Source organism: Opisthorchis viverrini, assembly GCF_000715545.1.
Source record: "Opisthorchis viverrini unplaced genomic scaffold opera_v5_29, whole genome shotgun sequence".
Lineage (NCBI taxonomy): Eukaryota > Metazoa > Platyhelminthes > Trematoda > Opisthorchiida > Opisthorchiidae > Opisthorchis > Opisthorchis viverrini.
In genome coordinates this window covers 1,441,128-1,461,261 of record NW_008751685.1, presented here as the reverse complement: position 1 = coordinate 1,461,261, position 20,134 = coordinate 1,441,128, and the positions used below count along the sequence as shown (strand labels likewise).

Genomic DNA, 20,134 nt, shown 5'->3' with positions numbered 1-20,134 from the left:
AGGAATGCCTGCAATGCATGACTCTACGACTTTGGCGGACTTTGGTTGTTTGTTCCCGGAATTATCCAACTGCGTTGGTGATAACCGTCCAGTAGTGCGTCAAAAATGCTGGAAAAATCACTCCGTGAAGAGCTGGACCAATACGGAAGAGCTTTTTCCGTCGTTCCTTTCTTGGATGAATCTGGGGCAATTGGTCGTGCGGTTGCCACTGCCTCTGATTCGCATTGACATGAATGAACGCCATATGGCCGTAGTCGAATGTCCTGCCTATTTTCATTCACTGTCTCAACTCCCTCGTAAATGGAGAAAACTGTTCACGACATAGAAGAATCATGGAGGCGAACCTATTCAAGGGATGACCTCGGGATAGTCTGATTCTCTTAGTTCATGAGGAATGCCTGCAATGCATGACTCTACGACTTTGGCGGACTTTGGTTGTTTGTTCTCGGAATTATCCAACTGCGTTGGTGATAACCGTCCAGTAGTGCGTCAAAAATGCTGAAAAAATCACTCCGTGAAGAGCTGGACCAATACGGAAGAGCTTTTTCTTCCATGGGTGTAATTTTGGTCGAGGAGTAAAAACCTGAAACACTTGGCAATACACAAAAACTGAGGTACGATCGATAGGTGAGAAAGTGATATTGATTATTGTATAGACGTAATGCATTACTCATAGCGTTGCTGAAAACGCCTCGACAACCCATGACCGGTTTCGCCCCTCTTGGGGCTCATCAGGTAGTCGCAGTCCCGGGGTTTCTGTTAACCTTACGTTCTGCTTGGACCCAAATTGTATGAACTTCGACTTCGATTACGAACGTCAAAAATGAGAGATTCAGCTTGGTTCACATGGGCGTGGAACAGAAAGGGTTCAGAAGAATTTGACGTCTACATTTATTTGCATACCAATTTGGTTTCACCCGGAAGCCAACTGAATCTCTCGCTTATGATGTTCTTCAGCTGGGTTCCATATCAGTATCCCGTCGAAAACAAAATGCCATGCAAATGAGTGTATTTCGCTAATTTCGTGCAACCTGGGTTCACGTGAAACATAAGGTTGGCGGAAACCCTGGGACTGCGTCGACCTGATGAGACCGAAGTGAAAGAGCGAAACCGGTCGTGAGCCGTTGATGAGTTTTCAGCAACCTTATGAGTAGTATGCTACGTCTATACAATGTATCGCGATATCTCGAATATCGTATCAACTTAAACACGGAGCGGTCTGTTGCAGCACATTTAATTGGGAAGAACACCATAAACAATCGATTCAGCTGGGTCCCAGGTGAGTCTCCCGTGAGAACTAAATTGGTACCGTGACAACCATGTGATCGATTGGTCCGGGATCATCCACTCTAAGCACGGTTTGGTAAAATACTAAGTCTGAAGCGAAAATATTAGTTTGGTAGGGTCATGTAAATTACCATCAGATTCGTCTTGCTCAGCTGTTTTATAAAGTCCAGAACATGTCGGCGTATCATATGGTCACGTGAACTTCGGTGGGAGACGTACAATTTATCGGATTCCGATTTGGCGTAATATTCTTCGGGATTTGGGTAGTTGTAGTAAGGTGTGAAGGTTGATCAAACCGTCGGCATCGGAAATCTGAAATAACCAGTTTTAGACCTGAACCTCAGTCTCTGTAAAGTAATTAGGACTTTAATTTCACTCACGCTCGATCTCTCAGCGCCTGATATCCTTTTACACTTTAGCTTCCCCTCCACCAACTGTCACTCCGGCAGAACCGTCGGAGCCTCCCACAGACCCACACAAACGCGGTCGCAAATTCCTGTACCGGCTTGCCCCGTTACTCAAGCTTACTTTGCCTTCACGCGTTGAGCGGAGACGCACTCAGAGCGTGTTCAACCTCCAGGATGAAGCAGCTCCGACCGGAAAATCTGGCAGCTATCTGCATCAGAACAATCAAACGTTGTCTCCACGTTCGGGTGGTATTCGCACAACAGCATGCGAAAGACAGTGGATCCGTCACGGAACCCTAGTTGTAAGTATCGAGATTGATTGTCGATCGCTTGATATGTTCACTGCCTCACTCATCTACTTTTTATGCGACAATATCTATCACACCATGATGCGATTCCGAATTTCTGATTATTACGGCAAGCTTTTATCATGTAGAACTAACGTCTGAAGCTCCCGATTCCGACCAAGTTCGGCTTTGTGCACAGGTGACAGCTGAGGACGCTGCGATCCCGTGGACCAATCAAAAGTGAGCGCATCAAACGTGTTTCCGACGCGTCGTGCATCCTACACATTGATTGGCAAACTGCTCTGCAGATCAGTTGATGGAGTGACCCATCTGTCTAGCAGACAATTGTGAACCAGTGGAAGTGCCATAAACATGTTTATCAAAAACACCAGACGTAGGCTGACTTACCCGGTCGGTGCCGACAGTGCTGGGTGCATTTTGATCATTCCACTAAACAGTGAACTGAAAAATTGCCACTCCACCCGAGTCAAAACCATCAACTGGCTATCCCAACTAATATGTATCCTTAAGTCCGAATGGAACGGGGATGTTATCTAGAGCTAATACCTGAATTGTCGTGGGCGTTACTTTCGGTTCCTAATTAGTTAGTCGGCAATTTTGATATTGGCTATGTATAGGTCAGTAAGTACTGTGTCATCAAAGTGGTCTAACAAATTTATTTCAGACAATAGTCGGGAGTGAGTCATCTGCTCCTGCAGAAAGTATGTGCGTTGGTCTCGTACGGGTTTCTGTTTGTGCACCTTGTGTGATCTCCTCGCCGAAAGCTCACATTATTCATCAAAAGTGCATATAAACCACTCACTCGTAATTTGCTGCGGGATTGGGGACATTTGATCGCCTAGCCGAAAGCACTAAATTTCACCAGAACGATCCCGTTTACCGCTTTACTTGAGATTGCTTAGTGGTTAAAACGCGGATTTACTGACCGGAAGGTCTGTGGTTCGAACCCATCCTCAGCATCTCGACTATTCCTGTTTAGGTTTGATAAACTTGGCAGTATCCCAACTCTGGTGCTTTCTTCGGGCGACGTGGCAGGTAGGCACCAAAAGGGTGCTACAGCCGGAAGATTTTGATTTGATTGTTCAAACCCCGTTTACCGCACGACTACTCTTCTTACCACCTAAGTGCGATTTTTTTGTTGGAGATCTTCACTCAGAAATTAAGTTAACAGGTACAATCTAAGCCCCGAGAGTATACCCTCCCTCTGTGTCGGACGTTTAAACTGTGTGCACCAATCCTCCGAACAACAAACATTTTGATCAAATTCGCTGCTACACTGTAGCAGTGATGTGGTCTCCCGCGTCCGCTTCGTCTATAGAGTTAAATCTGTTACCTTGACTTCATTTTGGCGTTTCTTACTGTGGACAGGCAACTCTCCACGTAAGCTTCAATCTGTCAGATGCTCCGTTTCCTAATTTGGCTGTCTGGATGTTTGTTTTACTTTTTACTGCCAGAGTTGGACGGCAGTGCGTCCTGCTCTGCCCAGTAAAACAGGTGTTCTTTAAGGCTCGTTGTCATCTTTTTACGCCTTATATGGTTAATCCTAGGACCCCTTCTTCACATCCCATGTGTGGTATTAAATTAGTATATTGTATACCATTGACCACATTAACCATACTGAGAAATCTTCATCTAATCTACTCTCTTCCTGTTCCCGAATAAACCTACGATTCAAACGCTCCCAGCGCGTAACGGGTAACCTTTTCACTCTCATTCTGTTGTTGCCCCTGGGCCCTGCAGGGCATCTTCCCAGCTACATGTATGTAGGACTAGAAGTTACTTTTCCGATTTTTTCTCCACACGCTTGGATTCTTCCGTGCGACCTTCCAATACAAACGATGAAGAGATAAAAGTTACGGTTTTTAATATCTGGGTTCAGTCGTCTTGCTCAAAGGACACGCTAACGCAGAAGTTCAGCGTCGGAATGAAAGTGCAGGTAAACAACTCATTGTAGAGAACGGACGGGATACGCTTGCGTGCAGAGCTTAGGGTCTCACACACGCTGACCCCCAAACCCAATTTACTTTTGTGAATTTTATGAGCAGAGACTACCAAAAGCGCCCAATGCTGATGTCCAAAAGGGTAATCCTGATCTGTAACACCTAACTTAGGTGCTTCAGTGATAGGATCCGCAACGCTTTGGGTCTATTCTTTCTAGAACGATGCTGGAATCCGCAAACAAACCTTAGTCCGTACACCGTGTCACCGATGGCGTTATCACCTTGAGGGACAATGAAGAACGTGGCTCATCACGATCAACGACAATATAAAGCAACTTGGCTCCCACACGATCTTCGTAATTCGTCACCAGGGCCAATACTAGATTGAGATTTCTCCACATCTGACAACCGATTTTCGCTTGTTAACCGCCGCCGATGTTGACTAATTTTGACCCAAGGGTTGATTGCATAAAAGCAAAGTAACTACGTAGTGATCACTTGTGTTACTGTAAAATGAGTAGCCACAGACTCACTGTCTGTTACAGGTAGCGCTCTAGAAGAGCAACGGCCAGCTCCCCAGACTCAAATAAATGCTGGATAGTGTGAGTGACAGCGCCTTAGTTTACGCTTTATTGTTTTTATACCTAGCTTCAATGTTACATAAGATAGCAAAGTGAAGTTGCGTTGGAGTTGGAATTGAGAGCGCATAGTTACCTGAGTTGGACTGATCGATTGAAGCGTGGGATGAGCATGCTTTGGAAGATTGAGAGCATGACTTGACAATGGGCGTTCTGTGAGTTGGTTAGATGAGGTGAGTTGTGTGTTTACCTTTCGGTAGGAGTGTGTAGCTCACCTTCATGTGAAAAACTTATTTGCACTCTCGACGAACTTCGACCTAGTCAGTCTGTGTGCATTTTTGGATTACAGTCGATGGCCCACACATCGTTGTGTGCGTCTTGACGCTTCTAGTTTTCAACCCGGATCGTTGTTTAGTTCAATACTCATTAAGAAATGCAATATGTCGTTGCTATACCCTTGCTTGTCTCGAAACGTCGCGCGGATGATCAATCCGCCAAGTTAGCTTGGCGCGCGTTTCAAGGTCGTATGGCTTTGACAGCGCTAGTCAGTGGACAATGGGTGGAAGGATACACTTTGTCCATGGGTTGTGATTAGGGGTGATTGGAAATCTGCCGGATCAATGTGATTTTCGGGCCTAACAGCAAAAGGTGTTCTGCTTTACAATGACTTTACCTTTGTCGGAAAAGTGCTGGTGCAACATGGGACTACACAATCCCTCAAGTTGTGATGGTGAATTCAATTATCGACTCATCCATTTCAAGCTCGAGATAACTCCGCTGTTAGGGCGCCGAGCTAATGACCGCGAGACTTGAAGTTCGAATCCAACCCTGGCTTTTCAATTACTTCTGTCCCGGCTTGGACAGCCTGGCAATACTTCCTTGTCCTCGTACCTCCGGATTGCGCGGTTTCTGTGCATCGACGAAGTTCCAGTCCTGAACAGTTACCGGTTTTTATTTTCAATGTTAATGTGTCCTAATAATCGTAATTTAGGGATGGCTGTAACCAATCGTTAGAGAACTTTGGTTCAACATTGAAGAAAAGTTTGGTCCCTCCGATGGCTCAGTTCTAGTGGAACATATGACTAGGTATCTCTCCAGTTTCCCAAACGTACCCCGTGTTATATGACAGAATGATTTGGATCACACTGGATGGAGATTGTGTTGTTAGGAGTCTTCGGTAAAGCTATCAAAACAAACTTCACGGTTTACTGAGTCATCGTCATCATCATCGACAGCAGTGTTCAACACCAATGCCTCACTGCCATGCAGCCATGATTTATTTGAAAGTCTTATTGTAATGGAAAAAAGTAGAGGTGGACGGGAAAGGGACTTAGTGCTAGCTTACCACAATCATTCCGAGGTGCCTACACCTCCAGACATTCACTCGGGTGATCTGGATAGAAACTGACAACAAGAACACTACTGAGATCGGTTGGCAGCCATATCTTTTAGTGTCCCCAACCAGGCACAGTGAGGATCACGCGGTCTCTATCCTGGAAGGCGAGCAGCACCGACAGCACACAAGCGTTTCGTGATCTCCTTCATACTCCTCTGCTAAGTCAAAGGTTGGCCACCTCTCTGTTTACGCCACTCTGAGTTGGGTATGGAAAACAGTGTTTACTGGGTAGATGTGCGTTGACTCACTGTCTGAAGAACTGGAGACTAGTGGCGGTTCGGGAGCACAGGAATTGCTGGAGATTTCCCTAGATGAGTTATTCCGGAGAAGTGAAGTCAACACTCTGGCCAATTTCGGACGCGACACAGTGGTATCTGGTGTCGTACACTCGACGGGAATGCATCAAACCGGACCTACCCAGCATGAATTGCTTACAGGACTTTCCAGTTGGAGACCGCAAACTCTGCCGATACCCTTTTTCATTTATTTCTGCTTGCTTATTTGAGAAGTGCTGAGCCACATGTACTTGTGGGAGGAAAATGCGAGGAATTTCCCAACACTGGACGGGACTAGGAGGCGATATATTACGCAATTAGACGCATGATAGTGGTCTGTTGCCACCCTACCTATCGATTGTAGCTATCCATTATGACAAGTTCAGCTCTTGATGAATATCAGGCCCATTTACTAACAGTATAATGTCGAATTCACTTTTTGAATTTTGAACACCTTCATTTTCTCGAACTCGAGTGCCACTGAATGTACCTACTAACGAAGCTTCTATGAGCCATTCGTTGATTGGTTGATCGATTAGCGTGCATCAGCACTACGAAACACTGGAAAATTCCGTCCATCAATTGGGACGCATCAAATGACGCAGTACAAAGTTCACACACAGACACATATTTTGTTTTGATGTGCACGTCGGAATGACTTTCCTGGTCGTCAACCGAGCCAGATACTTGAAATTGTTGCCCTACACTGAAGAAGCTGAGGTACAACATACCTGCCACTAGACTAGGTAGTTTGGTTCCAGGGTTTCCGTTTTAGCATCAATGGCGCGCAGTCTTCACCGTGGTATCCTATTGAGACTCCAGCTGAGCCAATGTCGCGTTCCATCTATGCCACCCTTTGTCGACGTTACTCGACTCTTCACACCCAAGGCCTGTGGACAGATAGGGACTACGTTCATGATATACCGGTGAAAGATGTGTACTGTGCATCAGATACCTAAGGGCTAAACGCCAACACGCCCCACATGCTCCAGGTCTGATTGACCGGACATATCGATCCGTTGCTTGGTCCGAGCTGCACGGCATTTATGCATTGAAAACGTTCCACACCCAGGAAACGAGCTGTTTGGATCCACAGGGTTTTTCCTTGTCACCAACTACGGAACACAAACAACGGCCCTGACTGACCGATTTTGTGCCCTCAGGCTGCCCAAAGTGTCCCTATTGCTAGAACTTTTGTGCCGAAGTTTGAAATGCAGTGGTCTGGACTGCGATTTCACCGCCTGAGCTGCTGCAGACGCTGGTGTGCGTCACATTGAGGTAACCAAGTTCACGACCGATTCATCCTACCGACCGGATTCATTCTGGACAAGTACATTTACTTCTAGGTCAACTTTGACAAGCCCCCAGGCTCAGGTTTTCTTCCGTGCTGCATATATTTAAACTTCCAGTTTTCGATAATGTTGCTTATTTCGACGAATTACTCGTATCATGCTCTCATGATCCAGTGCTTTCTAACTGTTTTAGCTGTCTTCTCGATGATATCCCGGATTTAGTACCATGCAGAGGCGTTTTTTTATCGAGTATTCCATCACTACCCGAACACCACACCCTTCTTACCGTTCAACTGTGAATGTACTTTTTTTTGCTTCAGCATCACTGTGTCAGTTTCATTGAGGATAAATCGTTGACCGGAATGGGTGGTTCGTTCGCTTCCGGGACCCGGGCCCAGACAGTGTGGCGTTTGTGTTGAGCGCACCGGAAATCCCCTCCCCATAAGATAGGCAGTTCCTTTGGCATGCAGTTACGGGTGCGTGGCGAACAGTTCGAAAAGGAACTTGGGCATAGAGTTTCCTTGGCCAAAAAGGTCATTGCACACCTCGTCTCGTTTGACCTTTCGGGAACTGATAGTGCGCGTCAGGCAGAACCAAGCATCTATTCTGAAAGGTATGCAAACCCATGTGTCTGGATCTTGGAGGACATCTTTTGGTGTCTTTTTCGTTTGGTCGCAATAACCTCAGTGACTTTTGGGTTACCTAATGATCGAGCGAAATCTCATCAGAGATCCCCCATTCCTGGAGTTCGACCAGATTATTACTGTCGTCTGATGTGTACAAGACAATTTATCCCTTTGACTAACCGCTCATCACTGTCACTTGAAGCTGCTCATTCCAACTTTCATTTTACTTGCAACTTACTCGGGTACCACGAAACCATTCAGTACCCGATTGTCTGGTCTAGCTTTTTTTTAATATTTTCTTTGGATTTCTTCATTCAGTTAGCCCAATGCTAGCTTCTTGTTGTAGTTATTTTCTGTCTGCTCGTGTTTGGAACCTATTGTGATACATTGGTTCCGACGATCCATAAAACTTGCGCTCACATTCAGGTTCGCGAGCAACACATTCCGCACGTGCATGTCAGCTCCACGATCACCGGTGTGCTTTCGAATGGTTCACGCAACCGTAAAAAGGTGTTTTTATGTCTGATTGCCCCCATGGCAGCGAGATGGCTTAGTAGTTAGGGCGCAAATTTACTGAACGGAAGGTCCGTTGTTCAAGCCCGACCTCTGCCTTTCGACTTCTGTGTAGGCTTGGGCAACCCGGCAGTATACCAGCCCTCACGCTTCCTTCTGGTTGCATGGCAGCTAGACACCGATAGAGTGCTACAGTTGAACGACGGATGGACTGCCCCCTATACCGGCAACCCTACCTCTTTTTTGAATTTGAAAGCCGACCTCTGGTTTGCACAAATGAATTGTGTCAGTGTGTGGATAGTTTTGTGTGTCTTGAATTCCTCGATCTCGAGTCCCCTGAGTAGCTGTTATTTTAATGGAGCTGCACTGAAACGAGAATTGTCACGATGATCACCTTGAGAACTTTATGCAGGGTGTCTCATAATAGACGCAAAATTTGATTGGGATTGGTCAATGAGAGGAAGGATGACGAAATATTTCATTATTAGCAGCCATATAAAAGAGGTTCTGTGTGCGAGTGGTGGCATTTTTTTCTTTTCACGATAGATGTCAGTAAGCGCATTGAAATTACGATGGATGGCACGCATTGAAATTGTGAAACTCTATTATTCATTTGGTGAAAGCGACATCGCTACACTTCGTGGTTACAAAACCAAACATCGTCTCATCAAAGATCCTTTCACCGTGTCGACCGTCACACGCTTGATTGTGAAATTTGAGTCCATTGGATCTGTACTGGATTTTCCTGGCAATGGGTGAAAGTCTTTGAGTGGTGAAAGAGCACTCATTGTACAGAATGCCGTCAAGCAACTTCATTCCCAGAGCACCATGGCATCTTCGTCAATAGCTCAGGTGTTTCAGCTGACCGGCATTCCCCGCGCCGGCTTGTATCGTATTATGAGACGCCTCCTTCATCTCTACCGTATCATTTCACTTTATTACGAAACATCACGGAAGAAGGCAAGGAGCAACGTGTCACGTTCGGTAACTGGCTGCTGGACAATGAAGAAATCGTTTCCAACATTTTCTGGAGCGATGAAGCAAATTTTTCTGTGGATGGCATAATCAACAAGCACAATTGTATGGTATGGTCCCGTGAAGCTCCTCACGAGTACCTCACCCATAACCTCCATTCCCCTCATCTCCGTATGTGGATGGGATTATGGATGGGATTCTCCTCTGAGTCCCTTTTTCTTTGGTGCTACGGGTTTCCAACGACAGTTACCTCCATCTGCTGCAGACGCATGTTATCTCTTAACTCAAGCAGTACAAAAAGTCATCGACCGTCTTTCAAGAAGATAGCGCTCCACTCCACCACATAAACCAAGTGAGAACTTACCTCCGAAAACAATTTTCTAATGAGTCATTGCTCGTGGATTCAAGTGGTCGTCAGCTGGTTCTTCGCCGAGCTGGGCTTGAACAGGCATCATCAGTGCGCGATTGTATGCTTCCCTACTCGTGTTCATGCAATATCTGATATACATGGTTGCCATAGGCCAATTGACAGGGCAGATTAGTCGAAATTTCATTGATCCGTCTGCAAATTGATCAGTAACCAACCCGAACTGTCAGTATTTCCGTCCTTTATTGCACTTCCCCATGTCCTTGACAGCGTTGTGCTAAAACAGTACACTTCGCAAATGTTTGTGCAACTTCTATTCTTTCTGCCACCCCAATCCCCGCTTCAGTTCGAGTGTTCCACTAGCGTCCTATATCGAACGAATTCGAATCGCCCATTTAGCCGTCGCTGATATACTCGAAAAGGCCGATCGTGTTGAACAGGCCTGGAGTTCGGAAGCTCGGATGACTGCTGACATTGTCGACTGGATATTGCCTGAGGTAGGGCTCCAGATAGGTGTGTTGTTTCGACTGTGTTTATGTTCTTCACCGTGCGGCGTTTGTTCACATTCCCTTCCTCACCTTTGCCAGGTATGGTCCCGTCTCACATGTCTCCGTCAATGGTCTGGTCGTTTGTTGATTATCCAACGCGGTCTAAGCCAGTTGTGTGCGTTTTTGCACAATTGTTCATCTGGGACTATCAGATGTTCCACTCACAGTCGTCCGCAGCAAGGCTCGAATCTGCACGAAACTGAAGGTACGCCTTTCTTTGTATGTCCACAGCGTAGTACGTACTAATGAAGTGGGCCACTGCTTATTGATTGGAAATCTTGAGGCAGTCGGATGGAATTTTTGGTGCAGTTTTCTTGGCCTAACTGGATTCCAGGATGCCAGTTTCGTGTGGAGTGTCAACGACTCATAAACCGCACGAGACTCTCTTGTAGTAACGTTTTAGGTTGAGTCTACTCAACGTTGTCCATCTACTATTCACTTGTGCGTTTCGCTCGACTTGACTACTGTCCCGTTTGATAAGGGTGAATGGGGACATGGTCTCTAGGCGTTTGGAGGGGCTCTTTCCCCATTTTAACACGTTGCTAGGGTCTTTAGGTCGGGGGTTGCCTTTGTACAACTCTATCCTAGGGTCTGATAGCTTGTGGAGAAATGCCCAAAGTGAAGTCAGTCCATGCGGGAGAGGCTTGGGGCAGTTTGTGGCTGTATCATTCTTGTTAGGAACTATTTCCAGTCCGTATCTCCGATTGGATTAGGTTCCACAGTCTTCCGAATAGAAGTTTGGACACTGGGGTTCTGATACGCTTGGCTCTAGTTTCACGTGCAATTGTTGTTTCCCACTTAAAAAAGAAGGCTGACAAATATGAGATCAAACTCCTGATGCACACAGTTTCATCGTGAATATCGGGCTCCACAGGTGGGTGGGTCGCTTGCTGCAATCCCAAGTTTAGATTGTTCGGGGCATATACTCATTTGCAAACTAATTTAGTTTTTCGAGATACTCACCTGGAACCCAACTAAATCTCTCGTTTGTGATGTTTTCAGGCAACTGAACGTGCTGCACCAGGCCGCCTCATGTTTCAGTCGTTACGATATTCGAGATATCGCGATACATGTATGTATTTGTGATGTATTACTCATAAGGTTGCTGAAAATCCGTCGACAGCCCACGACCGGTTTCGCCCTTTTTGGGGCTCATCAGGTAGTCGCATTTTCCACTTCTTTATACGTTTTTAGTCACTCATCCGATAGAGGGAACTTTGAGAACTCATGTACTCACTATCATTTGGACATACTCGACCACTTGGTTCTTGAATCCTTTGGAAGTTTTTTTAAACGGAAATCGATCCACTCATCTTTACCTTTTTCAAATTCGCTTTTGTACTGCCAACTTCACGCTCTTCAGTTAGTTGTTGTTGTAGAAACTATTTTCAGCAATACAACTGCCACTTAACCTGACTGTTAGTTCGCTGGAGTTCCGCTTCATAAATTTCGTTTTCAGGATTCTCGGAGGAAATAATCACGTGTCCCCTGCTTGCTGTTGGTTCGAATGAAGCGTGGAAACGACTGTGCCGTCAATTTCTTCTTGACTCCTGGTACATGTGTGCGTTACCGAACCACGAACAGTCCCCTACACAGCGTGGGGTTTCTACCGAGATTCCTGGTGGATACTCCGTAGCCCTGATTCGTTTGAATCGCTTGGTTGATCGTTTGTTGACGGAAATTCGTGGAAATCGCTTGGGTGGTCGGTCCCCTCTGCCGGAGCCTGTTCCTTCTCGTGGAAAAGCGACACAAACTTGTTCTCCTCTTCACCGGAATGCAACCACTGTGAAAAATGTTTCGTCAACGTAAGTCAGAGTTGTTTTCAAATTTTCTGGAGTACTCCAACTTCCCTAGAATCGATCTTACCATGGTTGTATATCCTAGGAGAAGGGTTGTTCACACGTTTTTCACAAATTCTCGGGGGAGGACTGTCTACGATATGGATTGGTTTTTCTTGGTCACGAGCTTCCCGATTTATGATGATTTCCTCTTACATTCGTGTAGTTTGTTCCAGCGCATCCGGGAGCCTTGTTTACCCGCCCGCGCACTTTGTGTCAAATGCTCGTCAGAGAACGTGATATCATCGGTGAACTCGGATCCCGCCCTCTTACGTGAACCTCAACCGTCCGGTGTTAATGTTGGCTCGTCTTCCCAGTGTGCTGCTTCGCCGAACCACCGCGTCATCCAGGCTCAAAACAACGGATCGACAGCTATTGAATTGTCCACTCTCACGGTAGGTTCCACGATTTGGCACTCCCCATTAGTTCCCTCTGGCTCATCCGTTCATATTGATTTTTCTCCCGCCGTTTTATCTGTGTCCAATTTTCCTCACACGAATCGTGCAGTTATTCCGGCTTTGGAGCACGAAGAGTGACGACATGACCAGCTCATTGACTAGTTGACTAGTTCGAGTGTTCTGATAAACTAGAAAGTTGGAGACTCGTTTAATTAAAGAGATGCAGTTGATGCATGAGCTATGTTACCGATTAACCAATGTCCTTACTCCAGGAGTTCCCATCCATGGGTACGGTAGTTGCCACTGTGACCTAATTCGCCAGTCAGTGTGGACATTCTTTGTTGTCAGTTCGCAGGTCACCCTGAGTTGGAACCGGTCTGCGAAACAGACTGTCCACGGACATGGGAACTGCGTTACCAAATCGGCGTTACCTATGTGCTTTTACTATTGTTCAAAATTCTGATCATTGAATAGTTAACGTCGTGACTTCCTACTCGACTGAAGTGACTCGGGGTCATTGTACCGCCTTACACGCAATGTCTTTACAGGTTGGCGTGGGATCGCATCCCCATTGTTTTTATGTGGTAACCCGTGGCAACCACATTAACAAGAATGCCCCAAGACAAGAAGACGAGAAGTCGAAGAAGAGAGAAAGGACCGCGTTTGCTAAGTGAAGCCGACGGCAATCTGATGTCGATCCCGCGATAAACCGAGGGGTTTGTAATGCATCGATTACTTTAGTTGGGCTGTGCGCGTACAAGACGTGGGGCGATTGTCCATTTCTGATCACCGACGCTTTTGCATTACTGGCGAGACCTGATCGTAGTGGTCCCTTATAGAAGAAGGTCGTAGGCTCAGTGGTTAGAGTGCAAATTTACTGACCGGAAGGTCCGTGGTTCGAACCCGATCTCTGCCTCTCGACTTCCTCTGTGTAGGCTTGGGCGACCTAGCAGTATTCCAGCCTTCGTGCTTTCTTTGGATGGCATGGCAGTTGGGCACCGAAAGGGTGCTACAACTGAAAGAACGAGCGGAGGTCGTTATTGCAGGAGGATAGCCCACGTTTAATATGATAGTCGAATAAGCACTAACTCAGATAGTTACCTTTATGGGAAATCTATCGTGTTTGCTTGTACTCCTTACTATTTTTCCCTTAAATGATCCCGTCCAAAAAAATGTTACTAGGCACTTAAATGTCAGGTATTTTCGATAATTCTAATTAATCCAGGCAGTTCCTGTTCGACTTATCCCGTGGTCCTAAAACATCTGTTTGCTTTCGGTTTCCAGTCACTGTTTCATCTCCCTTCGAGCCGTTTTTAGATTGGTCGTCTGCATAAAGTTTCTGAAACCACTGCTATCTAATCAGTCGCTAATCATGTTCCTGTGGCCGAACGGGACTTGAAAATAGCGCAATTGGTTTTCCCCTTGTAGTCATAGAGTACCTGTCTTGAAAATAGGACGTCTGAGAGTGGATCTGTTGGTTTAAGCCGGAGAATGAATGTAGTGACGGAGTGAATTCAATTTGCGTGGTATCACGAGGTTTGAAGATTATCCATTCTCCTCCTGCCAGTGCTATTTCGAGGTTCGTGCACTAAGACCCACGGGATCTGAAAACGTACCCTCATGAGATAGCAGCTTTGTTGTATTTTGACGGTACGGCCTCCGGTGGGTCTGTGAGAAGAACCACCAATGGTACACCCCAAAGCGGGGAAAAACAGGCACAGAGTACCTAAAGTGGACGTAACGACGACGCAATGTGAATTCGGACATTGGCAACCGGCATTCAGCGCGCGCGGGGACCTGATTAGCTGCTGGATCCCACATTTTCAACCACTCAGAGGTCGCCGGATGCTGGATCCGATAAGCGGTCCGATCTTCCGACCAATGACGTGTGAGTCGGTCTTTGCAGCGCCCGATCGCAAGTGGAAAAGCGCTTTTGGTATGAGGTTTCACATAACTCTGTAGCCGTTGCATCGATAACAGCTGACAACTTTGCATTAGCGTTCCGCTTGACGTCTGTCCTACCTACATTTCACCTTATCATATCCTCATGAAGAATCGTCTAAGGATCTGGGGCATTCAGGTGAATCCCCGGCACACAGGCGAACTCTCACAAAAACGACTGAGTTTAGCGCTAACGTTGTGCTCATTTTGCATGGTGCATCTTCAGATTTTCCGTGCTACACACGAGTCAGATGACTGCTTCATCATCCGGAACGCACACCGGAGGTGTAAACCGTTAGAGCTAAGCTTCGCATCTGAGCATCCGAACGTTTATAAAGGACTCAACTGTCTGACCAAATAGAGTGCGTATTTCCCGATTTCTGAGAACCGTTGGTCCCTGTTAGTGATTAGTAATACCGAAATTGCGTGATATTTTCCCATCCGTTTGCTTTGACGTTTAACCCATCTGTCCAGTAGTAAAATTCCCGGAAACAGGGCGAAGTGGTTTCTTCCTGGTTCAAGACAAGCCCCTGTGAATGCAGGTGCTTGATAAGGTAGCTGTCATTTCAGTAATTTGAGCAGTTGGTTCACCATCCTGATTTCATTTTGCACTTGCCACTGCTGTCGTATGTAGCGAATATGTTGTATTTAAACCAAACTAATTCATGATTCAGGACGGTTTTTGTTTGCTCGCACTGAATTAGTGGTTCAAAGAATGGCTGCTTCATTTAGAGGGAAGCGCAATAATTTTGGTGAACTGAATGGTTGTCACAATGTGCTTCTAAAACAGTTGCCTGTATCTTTCAGTGGTGGCACACCCTACGAAAAAAGCTCCAACAGAGGTCTCCGGCATCTTACGCTTCGGTGGTCAAGCGACGTTCATGGAACGGATGCATTTCTCCCTTGGAGTTGAATATTCCTCATTCAGATGGTGTTCAAACGCCTCATGTTGGTGGGCTTCCGGTCAAATGGGAAATCTGCTCCCCATCGCACTCCGTGTCTCCCCATGGGCGATCCACATCCAGCACACCGTCGCCACCGTCTTCACCACACCGTTCCGATAGCGACCACAGCTCTGTCAGCACCACTCCCAAATCTGTCTCAGACAATTCTTCTTCGTCCAGTTCCTCACTGAACTCGTTTCCACAAACCGGATGTGCCCTGGCAGAGTCGCCTACCTCCACCACATCTGAAGGAACTTCCTACTGGTCGGTTGATCTCCCCGATATCCATCCTCTCGAAAAATCACCGTCGACTTCGGCTAGTCCGGTTAGTCCTGTACAACAGGACGTTGGATTGGAGTTGGGGCTACCTCCCTTGGTATTTTTATGGCTTTGTCTGGCCCGCATCCCGTTCTACGTTACACGGGAAAGTGTCACTATGAAACTAGAACAGTATGCGGACCGTGTTAACGCGTAAGGGTTATCACTTAAATGCTAACGAATTCTGGATGGTGTCCGACACCCAGCCCGAGAAAACATGTTGGGCTCTTCGTATTTCCCTTATTTTAGTGCTCGCCACACTGATGGGGTTTGTGATGTAGGTCTGTAGTCATTTTTACCCGGTCACTGAAGTGAGACACTTGCGGTATTCTCGGGTTTCCAGACTAGAAGGCTAGTAGTTGCCAGTTACGTATTAATCAGAGATTTATGGTAGAATTCGATAGAATTCTCCTCAATTGTAAAGTGTTTGCCAAATTGTTGATTATCTGACCGATGAAGTGCACCGTTTTGTTCATTTATGACACCATTTTTCAGCTGTCTGCTTCCAGTACGAGGGGGATTGGTCATTGATGTTGAATAACAAAAATAGGAGATTGAGACCACATCGATATTGGTTGTGTGTTCCAGTATAGCTAGCTTTGCCAATATGGCTTATGCTTTCTCATTTCCATGCCCTGTAAAGTTGTACCTGGTTTCGTCTTGTCAACACTTCGGTCTCTCCATGTGACATGTCTAAATGACAACATAATCTCGCGTGATGATCCGATTATCCGGATTAACTGCTTTCTTATTTGCAGATGTACCGCTCCCGACCGGTTGAGTCTAATCCACTTGGTTCACGAACTTCGGTCTCTTATGATAACGGCACTGCGTATTACCCGTGCTTATCGGAGACGACTCGTTGTTGCCCTGAAACTGAACACCGTAGCTCAAATTCCTCCAGTAGTCCCCTTGTTATCAACTCGGTCCGTTCTTTCTTGGCCTCCCACCGAAACACAGTCGGATGACTCAGATGGCGAATCTGGAGTGTATGCTTCATCTCACCACAGGGTTCCAGCATCCAAGCCGGTTTGGTTTCTTGAAGCAACCGAACAAGTGCGTCAATTCCTCGATGACGCGACCTCGCCAAACAGTTTGGTCAAACTCATTGAAGCCTACTCTGACTGCCTCGTCAGACTGTTGGATATTGAATGCAGTACCTTGAAAGGTGTAAGTCTGTCTCGCGTTTCTGTGTATTTGTTCCTCTGTTCACACGTCTTCTGTGCGCACATGCATGGATACTGCTGCGCCTTTTGGTTTGAATTTGATCAACTACCGAACATTATGAGTGGAACGTTATGGGTTTTCTATCTTGACGAGCGTGGTTTGCAAGTTATGTAATACCAAGCAAATTTCAGTACACTGCCTGCTGTTGAACGTGAATTATCCCCAATTGTTAACTGTATTATTCGATGGCTAATTACCACGCATACCTGTCTTGATGGCTCAGGTGGTTAGAGCGCGAATTTACTGACCGGAATCTCCGTGGTTCGAACCCGACCTCCCACTCTCGAATTCCCCTGTCTAGGCTTGGGCAATCTGGCAGTATCCCAGCCCTCGTGCTTCCTTCGGGTAGCATGACAGCTAGGCACCGGAAGAGTGTTACAGCGGAACGATTTAATTTTACTTAAATCCGAATGTGATTGACAAGAGTCATTCTGTCTTGATAAGAATCGCCTGATTTATCAGGAAAGCATTCACAATCCGGTTTTGCGCTGATTGGCTGTTGATCACCTGACAGTTGATCTGATAGTCAAGCCTGGAAATTGGCTTCGAAACGTTTCGTCACCATGCGAAAGAACATCTCCAGTGCGTGTTCGAGTAAGTGGTTCCTCCACTTCCGATCGTGATAATATGGCTTCTAAAGGATTATTAACATCCGCCACGGGATTGTTTTTTGAGGGTTGTTTGGCCCTAATGTGATTGGTCACCTGGGGATTCGTCTTGCGTTGTGGTCTGACTATCTTACATCTGATTGGTTCTTTGGGTAGCTCCATTAACATTGCTTTCTGTTGTTGCTAATGCTTGAGCCATACTCAATCTCATTGACCACAAAGGATAATGAAATGTGCAAAAATGCAATACATCTTTTGTCTTTCGAATTTGTTTTTTTTACTTCAAAAAATCAATTCTTTTATTATCTCCAGACATGGACTGGCACATTTTGTGGGGATGCACAGTGAGCTAGGTTGTGAACTACAATCTATCTAGCAGACCAAAACACAAAAAAGCAGAGCTTGTAGCACCCGACTCAAACTAATGGAGTGTTTGTAGCCACCGATAATTCTACGCACACTAATCACTTCAGAAAAAAGCGGAATGTGCCGTATTAGACCTTGAAATTTAAAGAATCTTTAACCAGAAGAGCAGTTTGTTCAAGTTTGCTGAGAGTGCGCGCATTAGATCTCCAGAACGGAGTAAGGTCAAACGGACTGATTTAGGTCAGGATGAGTTAGGAGTTGCAATAATTCTGCGACAGGTTGGAGCGTGTTTAGGTGAGTGATCAAACCAACCCAGTCTTGTGTGACTAGCTTCACTGTGTATAACGGCTTTACTAGCTTGACTCGTCCCGATTGTTTCTGCTCTTGCAAATCAGATCTGAAATGTGTTTATACTGTGGTATAGCGAAGGCACACACACGTTGAATCGGTTTTGCGGCAGGTTTCGTGTGCAGTACTTACAGAGAACAGCCGCTCTTAAAAACCGAACGTCACATCTTTTGGACGGATTTATCACTTGCGGGCTACGATCTAACCGAAGGTATGTCCTAAGCGGTCAGAACTGCGGCCAACCAAGGTCGAGAATTATGGCTCGCTCCTTCACTTGGTTTTCGGCGCGACCCTGTGGTACAGTTCTAATGATGTTCCATTATCCCCATAAAGGACTGTCTGAAGCTCCCGTGCCCTTCACATACCGTAGTGAATGGAGCAGGAAACCAAGGACCGACATAAAATGTGTCCCGCCGTTTGCAGTACGCAACACACTGTCAATGGTCTCTTCCTGGCCTCTTCTTCATTGCACCTGACAAATCTGTAGAGGTGAAAAAAGCGAGAAAGCACGTTGTCTTATGGCGTTGTTTGAGAGGATCATTGAGGCTCATAGACATGCGTCTCGTTTGTGCCGAATACTTTCATCTGACTACCTTTCTGCCGAATGACATTTCGCTTTGCTTACTCTTTCGTGTCTGTTTGAATCGTCGAATGTGTTTTGAGGTGAGCACAGGATACTCCAATGTTGTGAATTGTCATAGTATCAGTTGTACCGTCAATGGGGATCCCCTAATTCTGGAGTCCTCTAACCTCCACCAGATTCTTGACTGAACTAGTCCAAGGAAGTCAAGCACTTTTCTTTAACTTTATTGTCGACAGTTTTTCCTGATCTAGAGGATGCTTTTGACTCTGTCAGAAACTCTTGCGGTGTCTGGCGATCCAAATTTATATTTTGAACTTTATATCTCTTGGGAGAGCGCCATATACGAATTTTTGTGGACGAGTACGGGTGAATGGCAAGGTTTCTCCCGCATTCATCACGTCCAATGGTGTAAACCAAAGCTCCCCTTTCCCTTTCAACTGTGTTACTGAGGTTTCTCTGCCTGCCTCCGAATCTTTAGGGATCGAAATGCTTCCAGGGGCGTTTGTTCACAGACATTGTGTGTGCGGACGATATTGCTCTCTTCAAAAATGCAAGGCATTTTAAATAACTTAGATAAGTCTGCCGCACGGTACAAGAGTGGGTGGGATCGACCCCAAATCTGATGCTTGCGGACGAGCCAATCGACGTGGTAGGTAAATTTGTTTACCTGGGCAATTGTATTAGTTCCCGTGGACTGGCTGGAGATGAGGTTACTTCTCGAATCAGGAAAGGAATGGCAGCTGTTGCCACCCTCGGATACCTATCGCGCTGACGTGGCATCAGTTTGTCTGTCAAGAACGCAGCAAACACTGCGGCAGTGTGGTTCATCCTGGATAAGAAACTTAACCTACACACTCAGAGGGCACACGAAAGCTCTCAGTATATGACCGAAGCATTGACCGTGTCTGGTGGGAACGTCGGATTAGTAATGTTGAGGTTTTAGGATAAAGGAGCTCTTACACTTGGGCGGGTTACTCACTCTGGTTAGGACATGTACCCCGCATGCCAGGCGGCCGTCTGCCTCACAGAGTTCTTTCCGCCGAGCCCTGTG

At 46.2% G+C, this 20,134-nt stretch overlaps 1 protein-coding gene across 1 annotated transcript in view; it reads left to right on the top strand.

The window, feature by feature from the left end:
- Nucleotides 1-1,155: 1,155 nt before the first annotated feature.
- Nucleotides 1,156-20,134, top strand: part of T265_02401 (hypothetical protein) — a gene marked incomplete at both ends in the record, with an annotated part of 47,968 nt that continues 28,989 nt past the window's right edge. Inside the window, 9 exons of the mRNA XM_009166634.1 lie at nt 1,156-1,279; nt 1,707-1,996; nt 7,954-8,096; nt 10,311-10,461; nt 10,552-10,717; nt 11,972-12,317; nt 12,367-12,745; nt 15,497-16,104; nt 16,710-17,121. Coding sequence (XP_009164898.1) covers nt 1,156-1,279; nt 1,707-1,996; nt 7,954-8,096; nt 10,311-10,461; nt 10,552-10,717; nt 11,972-12,317; nt 12,367-12,745; nt 15,497-16,104; nt 16,710-17,121 — 2,619 coding nt within the window. The remainder of the gene's footprint in view (nt 1,280-1,706; nt 1,997-7,953; nt 8,097-10,310; nt 10,462-10,551; nt 10,718-11,971; nt 12,318-12,366; nt 12,746-15,496; nt 16,105-16,709; nt 17,122-20,134) is intronic.